The sequence below is a fragment of the Apteryx mantelli genome, chromosome 12 (genome assembly GCF_036417845.1).
Source record: "Apteryx mantelli isolate bAptMan1 chromosome 12, bAptMan1.hap1, whole genome shotgun sequence".
Classification (NCBI taxonomy): Eukaryota; Metazoa; Chordata; class Aves; order Apterygiformes; family Apterygidae; genus Apteryx; species Apteryx mantelli.
Genome location: NC_089989.1, coordinates 5,848,819 through 5,866,683, shown reverse-complemented (window position 1 = coordinate 5,866,683; position 17,865 = coordinate 5,848,819). Strand labels below are relative to the sequence as shown.

Below are 17,865 nucleotides of genomic sequence, written 5' to 3'. Positions count from 1 at the left end.
TAGTCAGGACATCTGCATCCATAAGCTGAATGTGGGCTCTGCCCTTCCTGTGTTTTAAACAGCAGACTGCGTGACTGTAGGCTCTGTGGGCAAACTTACTGGTGCTTTAAACTAACTAGCTCTGACACTTCAGAGCCATGGCAGCCCAGAGCTCAGCATGGGGAACACGTGTGACTACTGTCCAGCTTTTCGAGACTATTTATTGAGCTTGCGTTTAGCCATTAGCTTTGCTGTGTAGCCTGAGCTACTTGATTTAAAGCTAGCTTTATGTATTTGCTTGCGTAAGTGAACAAGTCATACATCCCTTGAGGTCTGGTGTTGGGATGTGAAGTGTGGAGTTCTGGGTGAATGCTTACCCACTCTCCCGTAGTCCCCCTCTGCCCTGGCCAATCCATTGTATATATTTCTGATGAATTTATTTGTATTTTTGTGTCACCTATCTTACTTAAATGCTAGGGATTTCACACCAAAAATAACATAACATGAGGCCCCAGAGGAGAGAGTTAAGATATGTGGAGCACAGCACCATGAGTATGCTGACTGTATTTCATGATTGCATTTCCTGTTCTGTATCCTTGTTTCACACTGAAGTCTCAGGAGATTTTGCTACATTTTGTCATCTGTTCTTTGAAAGAAGATTGTCAATCCTTGTATGGTTTTCCATGCACTTGTGACTATAGTCAGAAATAGCAGCTAATGCAAAATACAGTGGTCTGATCATAAGCGTATAAATCGCAGTGCTCCATTGGTATTATGGACTTACTGCTCACTTTTGAATGATATTCAGTGTCTTAATACTAGTCTCAAAGACTTTGTACGATTTGGGTTCCAGCTGTTGCAACATGCTTTCTATCTGATTAGATGCTTTTACTGTAACAGATCTCTGGATCTGAACGCTGATTGTTTGAAGGGAAGACCCTGTCAGTGAAAGGTCCTCGGTTCCTGAATTTTGTTCCCTCATAGATGCAGCAGACCTTAAACTTGCTAATTAGCAGGACAAGGTTAAAAGGCCATCATATTAATCAGATTTTTGCCAGAGATTAATTAGCAGAAAGGGAATGGAATTAATTATCTTTAAGGTGTTTCCTGATATTCTTTGTAACTTTTTTTATTGTGAAGTATTCTTTAGCAAGACACCTATAGGCAATGTATATTACAGTTTTTTAATAGCTGCAAATCAGTTAGCAGTCTTAAGCAGAATGTGAATGTCTTTTAGCAACCTAAATTTAAAATTAGATACATGTTTAAGAAAATAATGAATTGTTTTAATTATTATTAAAATTTATTAATACTAGGAACAATCTGAAACCAAACTTAACCTTTTGCTTTAGGATCTGTGAGGAAAAACTGATTAATTTCTTCTGTTTGTGCCACCATTGGGTTACTTAGTCTAGTCTGGCAAAGTTGAAAGTTTTATTTATTAATTTTGTACATTTAAAAAATTATTTTGAAGATGCTCAAAACATCAAATGAAAACTCTTATTTACTGTGTAAAAATAAAAATATAAAAAATTTAGTTTTATCTGATCTGCTTGACAGTGTCCCCTTAATATGTTGTCAAAAATCCTGTAAAAAGTGTGATCTTCCATTTTTGCTGTTCCTGCAAACCTAAGACTATTATAAATATTGATACTCCTGGTATGACATTGTGTTGTATAAAACTAAGGTACTGAAGACTGCCTTCCAGCTCTGAAATATATAAAACTTGGATAAGTGGCAGATATTAAAGGTGCTGCTTAGTGTCTGGCACACTTGTCAATTGGGAGATTGGAACACACAGTACTTTGCAGAGTGAGGCCTAAACTTTTCAACAGAGCATTATGAGGACTAAAATATTTATGTAATAGAACAACAGAAACATATTTTTGTCTTTAATTCTGTATGCCTGTATATTCCCCAGGATTTGTGATTTATCCTTTAGCATTTCTCAATGAATAACTTTTTCACAATGTAAGTTAAAAGGGCAGGCTTTTTTCTATCCATGTTGTTCTTCACATATGCTAAAATCTGTTACTTAGCATGGTTAGTACATTATAAAATATATCTATGAAATCTAAAACAATACATCTACACATACCATATATACAGCTTCATGATAGCCAACTGTTACTTAAACTTGTAATGATCTTCCATGTCATTTTACATCAGATTTTTGTAAGAAAAAAGGAAAGATGGCTAGTAAGTGAATTGATCTTGGGTCATTGCAGTGGTGAAAACAACTTATTTGCATGATGTTTATTTGCTGTGACTTGTCCATTCCTCCCTTTTCCAAAACCATCTTTATTTTCTCTTAGTTTTTTGTTTATTTGTATGCTTTTGCTTTACATATTACTTTGAACAATATTTGTCCATACTGATGGAAAAGGTTTCTTAAATAAATGTTTAAAGTATTTTAGCAGTATTGAATCAAAATGTGAATATGTTATTTAAGTGCCATATATTGTAGTATGTCTAGTAAAGCTATTTTTTGTGTAGGTGAAATTAGCCTTTCTTTGGAGGACCTTTCTTTGGTTCCCATTGTTGTAGGGGAAGACGGGTAGCACTCCTCAGGATTTTGCTAATTATCTGTTTGCTATTTGCCAGTAGTCTCTTATTTTTTATATATAGTTTTCATTGTTTAAAAAGCAAGAAATATATTTTCTTTAAGCAAGAGAAATAGGGAATGTGAATGGTCAGGAAGAATACTGTGAGAGTAGCTTCCCTTGTTTAGTTGACAAGTACTAACTCCTTTAGAATTAAACATCTCGGTATCGTTGAGGCGGTCCATCATGATGTTTAGCAGAAACTTCAGGAGCAGCTTGTTCTGATGAAGTGGGAGGGCTAAAAGGAGGAGTGGTAGGGAATTGTGCAGGAGCTCTCAGAAGTGGATATTTTTGTTCAGGAGACCAAATCCATGAACATTGCCTTATGCCCCAAAACTGGAACTGATGACTAATCCCAGAGAACCAAAGCATGAGGCACAAGGGCTGTAGCGATAGTCAGACCTATTTTCCTCCCCCAGCCCCTTGCTTAAATTAAGGAATGGTTATAGCACTTCTCTTTTTAAAGGAGATGAGACTTAAAATAGGATAGTATTAGTAAGTACGGCATTTCTGGGAAACAGAGTAGCATTAGAAACATGATGAGACTTTTCTGACACTCTGCTCAGTTCTTACTCTTCTGGAACACTGTGTAGAGCTGTCTCCTTCTGTAGCTCTGCTTTCGTAGCTTCCAAGAGCAAATTTTCACATGAAATTAGCATTTTTTGAATCATCATTCACTTGAGTGTAACTTCTAAACTGTAAAGTTACTAGAAATTCTGACAGTTCAAAATCTTGAGAAAAATACTGTCCACTTCTAAAAAAAATTTCTAGCTGATTTTGCTTTTCTGTGCTAAAAATATCTCTAGCAACTTAACCCACTGAGCTAAAACATCATCTTAAAGTAGTCTAAAAGTTTAACCAGACATAAGGTTAATTTGCATACTGCCATTTAAACTCTTTGTAAATTTATTTTTAAAAATTGCAGTAGCAACTGGCAAGTTAATATTTTAAAATGAATAACCAAGAAGGCAAAATGCATGTACAAAATGTACATTATAGCCATTGTTACATAATGTACATCCCTTAGGCATAGTTGGCTGGTAAATCAGTATATCTGAATAAGAAGAAAGAGAAGGCCAGTAATATTTGCAGTTTTGAAATTCTGTAACAACTAGGCAGAATCCACATATTGAAGAAAACCTACATACCTTGTCTCCATAGAGTCACCTTCAACAAATGAATATATCTGGATTTGTTTCCAGTGTTCATAACTAATGACAGTTTGCTCCTGGAACCCACCTCAAAGTTTCTTTTCAAATATCTTATTGCACAAACCTGCACAGTTTTGATGCCAATAGACAGTGCTGAATGGGGTTCTTAGCTGATGATAGTACGGAACATAACATGGGTACACTGCTGCAAATGGTCATAAAGTACTATCATCATACGGAATATAGTTAAAGCCAGAAAGTGTCAGAAGGGGGAATAAGTAATTTATGAAGATGACTTTTCAGACACTGGAGAAACTGCATTTATACCCCTAAGGACTTGTTCAAGTTCCTGTGGGTCTTAGTGTTGTCTTCACTGGCTACAGAATCGGGCCCTGACTGCAAACGTAGCGCGAGTTCCTAAATTTTAAGCCTAGTTTATGAGCAAAGTCACTAATGTTAAGGAGGTTTCCATTGGCTTGGTCCTTTAGAAATATCGTCAAAGGGACTTTGTTGTGCTTGTTAGGGTATATACGTGAGGATTTTTCAGCACTGCTGGGACTCCAAAACAGTGTTTTGGATGATGGCTTGCTTGCCAACTTCGTGCTTGTATGATGGTGTATTATGCATGTGTACTGTGTGTATGTGTGTGTGTGTGTGTGTGTGTCTGTGTGTCTGTGCGTGTATATATAATATGTATATACACACACACGCACACATGTACATATATGTTGCTTTTCCTTCAGTAGGCAATATTGTTTGTTTTGTTTTGTTTTCTCATTAGACCACAGGTTTTGTTTAACTAATTTCTGTTTATGCAAAACTAAACAGAAGTATGCAAATATTTGACATTTCATGTGTAATCACAAACGTTTGCACCCTGCCTGCTCTGTTCAGGGCTATTTTAGTGATGCCTGGAATACGTTTGACTCCCTCATCGTTATTGGCAGCATAGTAGACGTCGTTCTCAGTGAAGCTGATGTGAGTATACCCCAGCTTACTTTCCCCAGTCCCTACTTCTCTTTCTCTGTCTCCCCACTATTTCCATCATCTGGACAAGTCACAGATTTTGATCTGATGTTTCTAAACTTTGAGTACAGACCAGTCACAGGTCAATTATGTTGATATGGGAAATAAATAGCCTTTTCCTCTACCAATTTTTTTAGCTATGAAAGGGAAAGATTGTATAGTGGTACATCGGAGAAGCCTAGAGTGTTTCTGTGTTATAACACTGTCCTTTTCTTCTCTTTTTCTGTTTGTGTTTTTCTCTTGCTCTCTTTCTGCTGAATGCTTGTCCTAACAGCACTATTTCACTGATGCATGGAACACTTTTGATGCCTTAATTGTTGTTGGTAGCGTCGTTGATATTGCTATAACAGAAGTTAATGTAAGTAGCAACTGTTCATGCACTAAAAAGTAATTGCTGTCATCAAGAAATACAGAAAATGTAAATTTTATCCCCAAAACTCCTTTTTTTAGAAACAAGTTTGTTATATTCTGGAATCAAAGGCCAAAATATTGATATAGATATTTGTACAAGCTATTATTATGGATCTATATACACATACACACAGCACAATGAAACAATGAGAAAGACATTTTTCTATAGATGTACAGAAAATATTTTAAACTCATTTTATGTATAAAAAAGGAAATATTAGGCCTCTGTTACTATTTTATTTGAAGCCCAGTAATTTCTTTAGGTAGCTTGACCCTGGTAATTCAAGCATAAAATTATTTTAAAGGCTCAGCTGTTTAACAAATAATGATTTTTTTCTGTGGGAAGACTGATTTTAGCTTGATCTTGGCATTCATATCTCATGAGGTGGCGGGAGAAAGGGTACACAGAAAATTAGGCTTTCCATACTGTGAAAAAGAAATGGTATTTTTTATATCCCTTTTGCTTTTCCCATCCTGCAGTGAATGTTCTGACAGTTGAATTACTGTTAAAGTACTTTGAAAATTCCATCTTTTCACCAAAATTTTCAGTGACAGGCATTACACGTATAGGCGTTTGGACAACAAAGATCCTTTTCCAAGGAACAAACAGGGAGACACTGATTTTTGCCTATTTTCTGTCTCACTTCCTAGCTTTAACAAGGAGAGCTGTATAATGAAAAAGATAAATGAAAGTTAACAAAAAGATAAAATGAAAGCAGATATGCAGGTGCTTCCCATACTTAGATGCTTCTCTGTTTAACTGGTCCCAATCAAATTTTAGAGGAAAGTGCCTCTTCCCTGTAATGCCTCTTAAGACCTCAGGAAGGGAGAATGAAGGTGAGTCTTGGATCCACATCAGCAACTCAAGATGTTCAGTGAATGCGCAGATCACTGGGGGAAGTTAGGCTCTTGAACTTGCTGAGGATCTTACCTACTTATAATTCTGAGATAACTGAGTTATCCAGAAATACCTGTGGAGGTGCAGGGCCCCAACACTTGCATAATTCCCCTGTGTCAAAGAATAGATTAATTGGAGAAAGCTATAGATGTAAATAACTGCATGCTGTTATTTTATTTGAAGATATTCAGCTTAGATATTTTTCTGTATCCAACCCAGTTTATGAGCTAGCTAATATCATTCCTTTTCTCTTAAATTTGGTTTAGTAAGCGCCTTGCTAGACATCCTTTTTTTTTTTTTTCTAGAGGGTTCCATTACTTACCCAAATTGTTTCTTTTCAGTAGGGATATTTAGTATTTATCATCTTTCAAAATTTTTTTAAATTTTAAATAAATAATATTCTCAGATGGTGGATTTTTTTTATATATGGGGGAAATGAGGCAGAAGAGTTATGATACAGGTCTTAGTAGTTGGAGTCAGTTACTAAGTCCAGTCACTATTAAGCCCTATGCATTACAAACTCCTAGCAATGCAAGGAGGAGCCTGCAAAGAGTATTAAGATTTTGATTCTAAACACATTTTTATCAAAAGAAGGTAGAGAGGAAAACCTCAACACTACACTTCCATTTCTGTAAAACCTAAATGTTAACATAACTAAAAAGTATTCAAAGACTGAACATAAGCTTTTGTAATTTCTTAAATGTTAAAGTTCATGATCCATCTTGTGATTATCATTGCCATTTTAGTGGAACATTTTCTCAGAGAAAACCCATTTTTAAATTTATTTTCCACAGTGGTTTGTGTCAGGAACCCAATTCTTAGGATCACATCCCTCCAGTCGATAGCAGAAACAATACCTTGTATTTCATGTAGACAGTAACTTGGTTTTGGAACTGTGAATACGAGGATAATAAAGATGCCCAGGAATGTGGAATAGGAGCTGTAGCTGAAAAAGTTGTGATCTGTTCCAAGCGTTCCAGGATCAGAAAAGAGGAAAAAGGCAAAACTCAAGATCCATCTAGAAGACAGTTGGGGCTTTCAGTGCTTTGTTCAGATCAGTAAACCATGCTACCAGGAGCTTGGATTTGTCAGGCTGATCTAGATTGAGGCTATGGTTTGATGAGGATTTCTTTTGGCATCTCTGTGAGTTTAAGCAGCCTTTACCCGCAGCCCTTCTTCCTACTCCCACAGCTCCGAGAGCTGTGCTTCCCCAAGCGTTTGTGGGGCTTCGGAGCTGGCTGGATCAGGGTCCTGACCACAAGGTGTTGCAACAAGTATGGGGCACGATGGGGCAAGAATGAGTGGACAAGGGCAAGGAGGATGGGGCTGCTGCCAAAAGAAATACTTCTCATACTGTGCCCATACAGGTCTCCCTTCAGAGCCTATTAACATTGGCCTGGACAACATCAATTACTTGCAGTAGCTGCTGTTGAGAAACAGTGATGTGAAGAGTTTTTAATCTTCTTTGGTTCTAGTCTGTTTGGTAAGCACAGTAATACATATTACTAATATATTTAAACCCTATATGAAAAAATATGTATTCTTTTATCATGTTACGACTTTTTTTGAAGATGGCAAAATGCCTTCAAGTATACACAGTCTATTAACTCTAAGGACTTCAGATTTCTTTATTCAGCTGCAAGCTTTGCAAACTGCCAGCTCAAGGAATAAACATGATCAAAATAATTCTAAGGCTCATTCACCTTAAAATTTCGTTCTGATTTTGTGTTAAACTGTATGAGAATATCATGACCGGCTGCATTACTGGAAAGAATATTTGAGGAGCATATCACTTTCCCTAATAGCTGCAAAATATACTTGATTGTGAAGAGATATTGAAAAACAGCTCAAATGTGTTCCAGTTATGGTACAAGGTGGCCCTGTACTTGGCCCTGTACTTAACTCTGTATTTAACACTGTATGGACAGTGTTGATTTGACAGCATTACTTGTAACTAATTACAGCTGTGATGAACACTGTCTTTTTAGTAATTCACACAGTTGTCTTGAAAATATTCTGGAGATCAAAGTAGTGATCTTCAGCTAAAATATACACCACAGTCTGGATTTTATGTATCAAGAACTAGCGCTGTCATTTATTAGTTTTTCATGCTACACTCACTAGAGAAAAGACTCATCTTTGATGTCTTCTAGTACTGCACAGCAGATTCCTTTATTTGTGTACTAAATATTGTCTGTCTCCAGTCTTTTCCACTTTATTGTGCTTTGTTTGTGCAAGTCATGAATGTACTGTGGTTTCAATGTATTTCTGGGCTTGATTTCCCATTTTCAACATGAAACAGGGAATTCTGTAAACTGTCCAGGGAAATCTATAGGTTTGTACATGACTTTTATTGTTTTGATTCCACTGAATTATTCCTACATCATTAGTTTTGTGTAAATCTGTGTCATTCAAATTGAATATTTTAGAATCTTTTCTTTGACACTCTAAAATGTGCCATTCCATCTGTACTTTTTATCTAACAATAACAGTGGTCCTGGAAAATCTACAGCCCTGCTAAGGTGCTAACAAGGCTTTGTTTTCAATAGGATTTCAGGCACCATTGAAATGGCACCTATGTAAATACCCGCTATGGAAACTTCTTAAACTGAGGATGCTCAGCCCTGTTTGAAAGTGGGGTGATCTGAAACAGTGTAAATTGCTAGCACCAATGTAAAATCATATGTTGTTGCAGTTGTAATTGCACTAGTACAGCCACCTCAGTTGGTCAATGTAAATGAAGACTTAAAAGAATGTAAATACTTAAAATAATCTACACAGCTTCAAGATAAGCTAAACATTCTTATATGTTTGCATATGTAATTGCCTCATGTGGTGGAAACAACTAGGCATCATTCTGATATTGTAGCTGTATAACTTTAGACTAATTCCAACTGCCAGCAAGTTCCTCTAGTACATGTCGTGTTTGCATCTGACCCAGTTTTTTTCAAGTGAGTGGGTTGGACTTTCTAGTTATATATCAGCTTGATTTCAGTATTAAATTTGGGAAATGTCATCTCTTTATTTTCTTGTTCCTCTCCTTATTTTTATTTAAAGTTTTATAATAATGTTTATGGTGCCCTGAGGCTGATTCTGCTGATCCAGTAACTCCCCATTCACACAGTATCCAGGAAATCACTGTGCTTTGAATATTCTCAGACCCCACGGAAGTCAATGTGTTTAATGTGTTCAGCAATTTACAGGACTGCTCAGCATCCTGGAGGACTGGATCAATGACTGATTCAAAAAAAATCCCACCTCAGTGCAACATGTATTTTGACAATACACCCTTTGCTATGATTGTTTTTTTATTTACTCTGTCATTTAATATCCCTTCCTTTAACCAGTTCTTCTTTTCTGAACCTAATTGGTTTTCATGTTCATTTTATTTTTAGAAAATTTTAGAGGCAAGTATATACAAGTAAATACATATATGGTATAGCAATACAAAATTTAAAAGCACTACTAAAACCCATATAGTTATTTTTGCATTTTGGTAACCTTTTGTTTTCAGAGAGTTTCACATGACACACAAGATCTTGTGTGGTCATAAAAATGGTTCCTTCTAAATTAAAAAACAAAAACGAAAAAGAAACCCCAGAGTAGTGATTGTGAGACAGAAGATGTGGTCCGTCCATTCTGGAACATTAAAATATGTAATTTACCTACAGATAAGATAGAGATAAATAAGTGAAATAGATGAAATAAATGAAATGAAATATATGGAATAAATGAAAATAAATGAATAAGTTCTTAAATGGAAATAACAGACATATTTCAATCTGGTCTGACTGTAGAGAAGTTACCTGCAGTTCATATTTGCTGAGAAACCATTTGGATGACCAACAATGGATGACTTAGAGGCATGATCACATTGTTACAGTAGTAGATACGAAGGTTTTAATTCACATTTTTTATTTTCATCTCTTTTACCATTCATGTGCTGCCAAAATGTCAAGAAATGGAGAGTTCACTTTCCTCCTCTTTTGTGTAAATATTTTATGCAGACCCTGTGGGACTACTCTTAAGCTTTGAAGTTAAGTAAAACTCAAATTCTTTGCTGAAACAGGGCTTAAAGGAACAGCATTGATACTCTCTTTCCGAGTCCCTCAGGAATATCTAATTGTCTTGAACTCACCATTGTAAACATATAAACTTATTAAAGGCATATACTACCATAACAACTAACAGTGGTTAGTAGCAATGTGATAAATCAAAAAAGTCTCTCACAGAAATAGAATTGGATATTCGTCATTTGGTGTGAAGGAGCACCGTTATTACCACTTCAGCACCATAAAGTGCATAGTGTTGACTTGCGAACAGCGGGGCACGCTTTGCTTTTGTTAGACAGCTAGTGGAACGTATACTGGGATTTCTGGTGCTCACTTTTATATAACCTCCCACTCACATAGTAACTGGTGGGACAGTTCATGCTGCTTCTTAGATGGAGTGGATTAAAGCCCTCATTTCCACCTCCTGTGAGAGATTTTGGGTTCCAGATTTGAACAAAAGCACTGCAATTTGGTTTGGAACTCAATTCATGCATCAGTATCACATGTTAGATCGTGTGCTTTGTTGATACTAATTCATTTTTGTGAATACTATGAATACATTTTATAGAATTTTGCAAATGTATCTCTTAAAGCCTAAGGACAGTTCAGAAAAAAATATTCTCATATAGTTTTGCTTTAGCTGGCATCAAGCCTTATTGCAATATGTAATCTACTCTGTGTTGCAATATTGAATTTGGAAATAGAAGTAAATTTCTGAGCTGCCTGCGTGAACATATTAAGTATTGACAATTTAGTTATTTTATTGGACAGCTCAGGCTACATTGGGCAGTAACCAAAATAATATGCTATGTCATCTCATGAGCATGATGTATTAAATAAATCTTTTACTAGGGAAAAATATAATTTTTAATCTGCTTTGGGGGTTCTCTGTATCACTTCAAAATTTTTATTAAATGATGTGTATGAGTATTTGGTTCATATTGAGATGGGAATATAGAGAGCTCTCATAAGACTATGAAAAAAATGTGTATTAGCATGTTTGAATCCTAGCAGTTATTCTCTGAACAAATCATATATGTACATGCACACACACACATGTTTCTAAAGATATTTTGGCAACCTGAATACTCTCCTATCTATGTTATTGTCATATTTGTCATTCAGATGTTTCCTGCTATATTTGCAATCACGACTGCATCATTATTATGTGTTAATTTGTTTTGGCATATGGTAGTACCCTTTGGCACAATCTGTAACAAGAAGCTTTTGATCAACACTGTATACTAATATCCACCAGTTTGCACCATGTTTATTTTTTTCTTAAACACAGAGCTACAGTTTGCTTCCAATGCATGATGCAATCAGTTTCACACAGGTCACAGTTTTGACATATGGTGGCTTTTTCCAAAGCTAGGATGTTTATTTGGAACTTTGCTTTCATTGCAGTATAAGCAGTGTAACCAGGAGTTATTGTTCAGAAAATCCCAGAATCACAGAAGAGTTGAGGTTGGTAGGGACCTTTAGAAATCATCTGGTCCAAGCTGCTGCTCAAGCAGGTCACGGAGAGCAGGCTGCCCATGACCATATCCAGACAGCTTTTGAGTATCTCCAAGGATGGAGACTCCACAACCTCTCTGGGCAACCTGCTCCAGTGCTTAGTCACCCTCCCAGTAAACAAGTGTTTTCTTGTGCTCAGTGGAACTTCCTGTGTTTCAGGTTGTGCCCGTTGCCTCTCGTCCTGTCACTAGGCACCACTGAAAAGAGTCTGGCCCTGTGCTCTTTACACCCTTCCTTCAGATATTTAAATGCATTGATAAGATCCCCCTAAGCCTTCTCTTTTCCAGGCTAAACAGTCCCAGCTCTCAGCCTTTTCTCATGAGAGATGCTCTGGTCCCTTAATCATCTTAGTAGCCCTTTGCTGGACTCATTCCAGTAGCTCCACGTCTCTCTTATATGCACAAAGTTTTTCATAAGCAGCAATAAGTACCTGATTGAGATTGTTAGCAAGTTGCAAAGATTTGAATCAATGAGCCAGAAATTAAAGATTATTGCCGGTTAATCTTTTTGGGGGGTTGGGAGTATTTGGGAAGAAAACTGCTGTGTTAAGTTTTGACTGAGGGGAAAAAGTTTCATATGTTACTGATTTACTGCCTCTTTGAAGTCTATAAGAATGGGCTTAAAATTACGTAGTGATGACATTCTTGCTAAACTGGACTCTCAGTGTAGCTGGCACATGGCTGACAGAAAAGATAGAATAATTAAACCAGTCTCAGTCCTCATTTATCTCATTGCAATGCATCTGTTAGGCAAGCTTTGAAAGCAGAAGCTGGTTCATTTATTCTAGCTGTGCTATGATCTATTGCCCATTACTAAACTTCCTCTAGCAATGACCCAGAAGCACATGTCTCTCTTTTTAGGAATCATGTAGTCCCAGCGGGGATTTCAGATACAGAAAAATCATGAGAATGACCAGCCAGTGCCCCATGTGTTTGGGACACCAGTTGTATTGGAATAATTAATAGAAGGTGGGAGAGAAAGGAGCCCTTAGGTAGATTGCCTGACCACAACAAACATTTTGATTTGCGTTCTTGTCAACAGCTCTTTCCAAAGAGACGCTATGTGTTCAACCTGCCCCCAGTCTCAAGTCTATTCTAATACTTTCCCTACATATACATAAGATGCCACCTACTTATCCTATGTACATGTTGAGTAATATTACTGAAGTTCTAAATAGGATTTTGTGTTTTGGTAGTATATGTTTTTTCCCTGTGTGTAGGAAGTAGATGTTCCCTGATATTGTCTGTCTTTCCATTATTGTTAGTAAAAATAGTGTTATCTGAATCTTAGTTTCCCAGATCTTTCTGGTATTTTTGTACTGGCTGGACACATATAAATACTAACTTTAATCTCTCTTAAATGAGCATTTCCTATATAAATAAGTATGAAAAATGTTTTTTCTGTGGTATATCACTACATTAAATTTATTGTAATTATTTTTCATAATATGATCTAAGTTGCCATAGTAGAAGAGGTGAATGCCAGAGAAGGGAAACAACTGGATAGATTCACTTCAAAATGTCAGTACCCAAAACACCTGGCCAATGATGGAAAGAGTTTGAATATTTTGGTCTCCAGTGGAAAAAAAATGCTCTGACACCAGGAATTTATTTTCATTCTTTGTTTCTAACATCTAGATCCGCACTGATATTTTTGCGCTATTTAGTGTTTGTGAAGAGAGTGTCTTCCTTTTTCATTCCTGCCTTGCTCTTACCAGTATCCATAATTTACAATCTCTTGTGTGACATCCCAACCCTTGCCAGCAGCAGCAGATCGGCCCTCACAAACAAGGGGTTAGGACAGCTTTGTCCAAAGAAGCTGAGGAAGGGGTGACATGTGAGAGGAGAGCGTGTGCGCAGGCAAATTGTGTCCTTAAGACAGAAAAACACATTGAGGGATTTTACACTCATCATCTCCTGAGCACCTGCAGTAGAACTATTCACATACAAATTTGGTAATCTGATCTCTGTCTGCATTTTCAAAAGTGGGAATTAATTACTTATTAAAATGGTAATGTGTAGGAAAAAAAGTCTTGTTCACAATTGCCCTTGGAGAGCATCTTTAGTTATCAGTAGTTTATCTTTTTTTTTTTCTTTTCCGTTATTAGATCTCTTATCAGGATTGTGACAGAGCAATACTGAGTTTTCCTTTTGTGCGCTTTTTTAATGAAACCCAGTTATCATAATGCATACTGTTTTTGCATAGCCCCCTTCATGAATTTTTCTTTGAGAAAGAAATTGAATATAAATCTGTAGAATAAAAGTTTTTACATATCCCATTACATACTGATATCCTTACATTGTTGCTAGTTTATTTGGGGCCCAGTCCTTCTCCTATAAAAGCTAGTGGAAAAACTTCTAAATGCAAAATCTAGTATTTTATTTCATCCTTATGATATCAGCATGTAATGATACTGTAGCTTAGTCTGTTTTATATCTGTCAAATACTTTTTTTTTTTTTTAAATATAACAAAAAATAGCCAATGCTAGTTAAGACCCTTTGCCACTGATTAAGACAGTATCTATCTCAGAGAGTCAGTTGCCAGAAATTAATTTGAAACTTCAGGCTTGATCTGCAGAAGGTATAAATGAAACCCTTTTTCCTTAAAAATTTCAGATAAAAAGCAGTTATTTCTGCAGGAAAAAAAACCCAGTAGTAGTATGGGTGTGTGTATTATAGTACAGGTTTGTGACTGATGTAAGTAAACAGCTTTGTAAAATTGTTTCTACATTATGTGATATTTTGACATTTATGATGTTTGTGATTATGAATTTCTCAATCTATATTTTGATTTTTTTCTAAATTGTTTAAATATTCAGGGAATTTCTAATGCAACAACTATCATCGGTAGCACATTTTAATTTTTTTGTACGTTTTATAATATTGCTTACAAAATTCAGACATTACAACTGATTTTACAAATACTCTGCTTACTGAAGTCTATTGAGAAGATATAGGTTTTGGTTAACATTAATGCAGCAATTCAGTAATAACCCCTTAAACAGTTTTAAAACTCTTTGTTTCAGAAATCACTGGAATCCTGGTAGGGCACTAATATATATGTATAAATTGCATGTAGTCGAACAAAGAGTTATTCTGACCTAATTCTCCCCTTGCAGTAACTTTGTGTTTCATATGTTTTCCAAAAAAGTAATAGAGAAAACAGTCTTTTAAGACACACACCCCCCCCCCAGGTTCTATCTAGCAACAATACTCAAGATTTTACTCAGTAAAGCCTGACGTAGAGAAAATGTCTCTCAGAGTCACTGTGTTGGAAGCAGCACTGAAGAGGCATCATGGTTATTGTAGTTATATGTGACAATAACTGTTGAAAGGTGCCACTTTCAAAGGATGATACGAACATTTTAAGCAGCAGTTAGGCCCATCCCTTGGATCTGCCCTCCAGAATTCCATTGTTCTAGTGCTGGAAAGTTTTCAAGGACTTTCCTGTTCAGTTTGGAGGAAGCTGCTGTGAATGTGTCAGTACACAAGGAAGTGTAGACGCTTGATCCTTTAACTCTGCTAGCTGCTTTGCCTAGGTGTCCAACTATTTTGGATGTTGAGGCAGTTTCTCCAAAGAAAGAAGGCAGACTTTGAAAAAAGAAAAGTGAGATTCTCCTTCACAGGACCTGGAGTTTGTCTCTGTGAACAGGAAGTTGGTGTCTCCCTCGCTCCTTATGGTAGCTCATCAGGGTTGTACGATAGGGTCAATAGGACCCTGTTTCAGTAGGGTCAAAGGAAATCTCTTTGTGTTTGATTCTTCCTGCAGGATCAAACCCTAAAGCCCTTTCACCATACCTGATTCTGTTATGTCAGCTTATGTTTATGGATATTTAGTAGATGGTGAGAGGATGCAAGGAGTATTACCTCCTCATTTGCACCCCTATGGGAGGGCTGGCTTTCAGGACGTTGTGCTAAAAGTGTTTGCTTAGCACTTTAGCAGAGTAAAATACACCCTTGCACTGCAGAGCCAAATGCTGATCAGTGAATAAGAGAGTAACTCAAGCGAATTACTTCACTTTGAAGGAGCCACTAATGTGATATAAAATGCACTTACTTGAATATGGTTGGATTCTAGTGATGGAGTAATTAACCTTCAAAAAGAGCACAGAAGGGAAGGGATCTTGAAAAGCTAGTTTTACCCCAAGCTTTGTTCTTGAACTTTACTTAAGGCTTACTGCTACAATTTCCAACATCCAGTGGAAGTCAATGGCTAATTTTGATTGGCTTGCATGGGAGCAGGTATTTTATTTTGTATTTAGTTTACAGTTTACTCTTTCATTTTATCTACTGTTTAGTTTACTCTTTTAAAGATGTTTTATATTTGTAGATTTTAGTATGAGTCAGCCAACAATGTTTTAGTATGAGTCAGCCAATATGAAATGCTAAAGGGAAAGTTTTAATAAAGATATTAATGTTTTATTCAGAAAGTGTATTGAGTTAAAATATGTTCATTTACATTTAGAAATGAAAAATGTCCTTCCTTCTGTTTATGGTGAAGCTGATTTTTTGGTCTTTTATTTGATTTTAATATTTAATGTTCTTAATTTCTTAAAGCCAAAGCCAACTGAAACAGTCACAACTGATGAGTCTGGGGTAAGATTAGTAAACTGACCCCAGTGGTTTTACCTCTACTTGAGTTTATTCTTTTTACCATGTCTCTTCCACCAATTTTTCTGTATTTTTCATAACTGTCTTTCTAGAAAGGTGTATGCAGTGGTTTGCATTTGTTGTCAATGTATTATTGAAGTCTACTACAAATGAACCCAACATGATCCTTATTAACAAACCAGAAAACTTGGAAATGCATGTGATGTGTGAAGCATTTCTATAGGTCCTGTGTTTTTAGCATGTAATTTTTCCTTTCATATCATGCTTATCAAGGTGAAAAGGCCTTCAAGATACATTTTCAAATCTTACCTCTTCCACCTTTGCATTTGATGTTGTTTTTCTGGAAGTGTTGCATGTTTGGGTTTGTATTTGGTTTGACTTCTCCATGATACTCTTCAGAACTCCGAAGACAGCGCTAGAATCTCCATCACTTTTTTCCGTCTCTTCCGGGTGATGAGGTTGGTGAAGCTGCTTAGCAGAGGAGAAGGAATCAGAACTTTACTGTGGACTTTTATTAAGTCATTTCAGGTTAGTAAAATTCATTTAAATTTGCTTTTGAATTGCAAGCATGTATACACTAAATTTTAGGAAGCAAATAACATTTCTTTTGAAATTCATGCTACCAACAGTTAGACATTTAAATATAGTTACTTATTAATGCCTTAAGAAACATCACCAGTTGCTTCACTGAGTCCAAGGGTCATGTAATATTAGCTGTTATCATGAAATTTTTGCAGTACTTCACAAAAAAGTTATTTTGTAAGTCTAAATAGGATTTTTTGAGAAATTAAACAAAAGATAAGTTTGATATGTATAGGTCGTACATGATCTTAGATGGCTACAGAAGAAATTAAACAAGGAATTTAATCTTCTGTTTGTATAAAAGTGATTTCATAAATGTAGCAAATAGATGTTTGAATCCTTGCTCCTGAAAACTCTAAAGAATGTGAAGTTAATGGAACTCTTTAACTGTATGGTAGGAAGTACCTTTGTGTTGTCAGAATCAGTAATCAAAATGAAATATAAAACTACTAAAGATTACTCTTCCCCCTGGATTACTGGCAGAAATAATCTAAAATATAATGAAACTCATGTGTTCATTATATGTGGGAGAATATTAAGAGTGACAGGTGATAACATTTTAAGCATGTGCTTAAAAGAAAAACCTTGGAAAAGCCTCTATTGCATGGAGAACTTATTTTTGTAAGTGGAAATTGAAATTATGCTGTGAAATTATTAAAATACAATGCACCTGTCCCTTTCCTAGGCTCTGCCTTATGTTGCCCTTCTGATAGCCATGCTGTTCTTCATCTATGCTGTCATTGGAATGCAGGTAATTGCAACTTTTTTTAGTCTTAAAAGAAAGTACGGTGTTGGCTAACCTGAGACTGGTTTACCAATGTGCTTATCCAAATATTCCATTAATAGTGGTGCTACATACTAGCCAGAGCTTTCAGACTAATGTAAAAAGGCTGTGATTTTGGCAGTCACAAAACCCCAAAAGATATAAGAAAGGGACGGGGCGTGAGTTTATAGTGTTTTGGTTTGCTGAAAGGAGCCATTCATCTTCCATGTACAGTGAAGCTTATCCCTGTGCGTGAATGTATGACAGAATG

At 36.1% G+C, this 17,865-nt stretch overlaps 2 protein-coding genes across 3 annotated transcripts in view; one reads left to right on the top strand and one right to left on the bottom strand.

Moving 5' to 3' along the window:
• CHDH (choline dehydrogenase) overlaps positions 1-17,865 on the bottom strand; it is a 463,978-nt gene that overhangs the window by 380,766 nt on the left and 65,347 nt on the right. The gene's annotated exons all lie outside the window — the stretch shown is intronic.
• CACNA1D (calcium voltage-gated channel subunit alpha1 D) overlaps positions 1-17,865 on the top strand; it is a 211,740-nt gene that overhangs the window by 146,808 nt on the left and 47,067 nt on the right. Inside the window, exons 30-35 of the mRNA XM_067303775.1 lie at positions 2,149-2,178; positions 4,628-4,711; positions 5,034-5,117; positions 16,196-16,234; positions 16,649-16,777; positions 17,517-17,582. Of these exons, the coding sequence (XP_067159876.1) occupies positions 2,149-2,178; positions 4,628-4,711; positions 5,034-5,117; positions 16,196-16,234; positions 16,649-16,777; positions 17,517-17,582 (432 nt within the window). The remainder of the gene's footprint in view (positions 1-2,148; positions 2,179-4,627; positions 4,712-5,033; positions 5,118-16,195; positions 16,235-16,648; positions 16,778-17,516; positions 17,583-17,865) is intronic.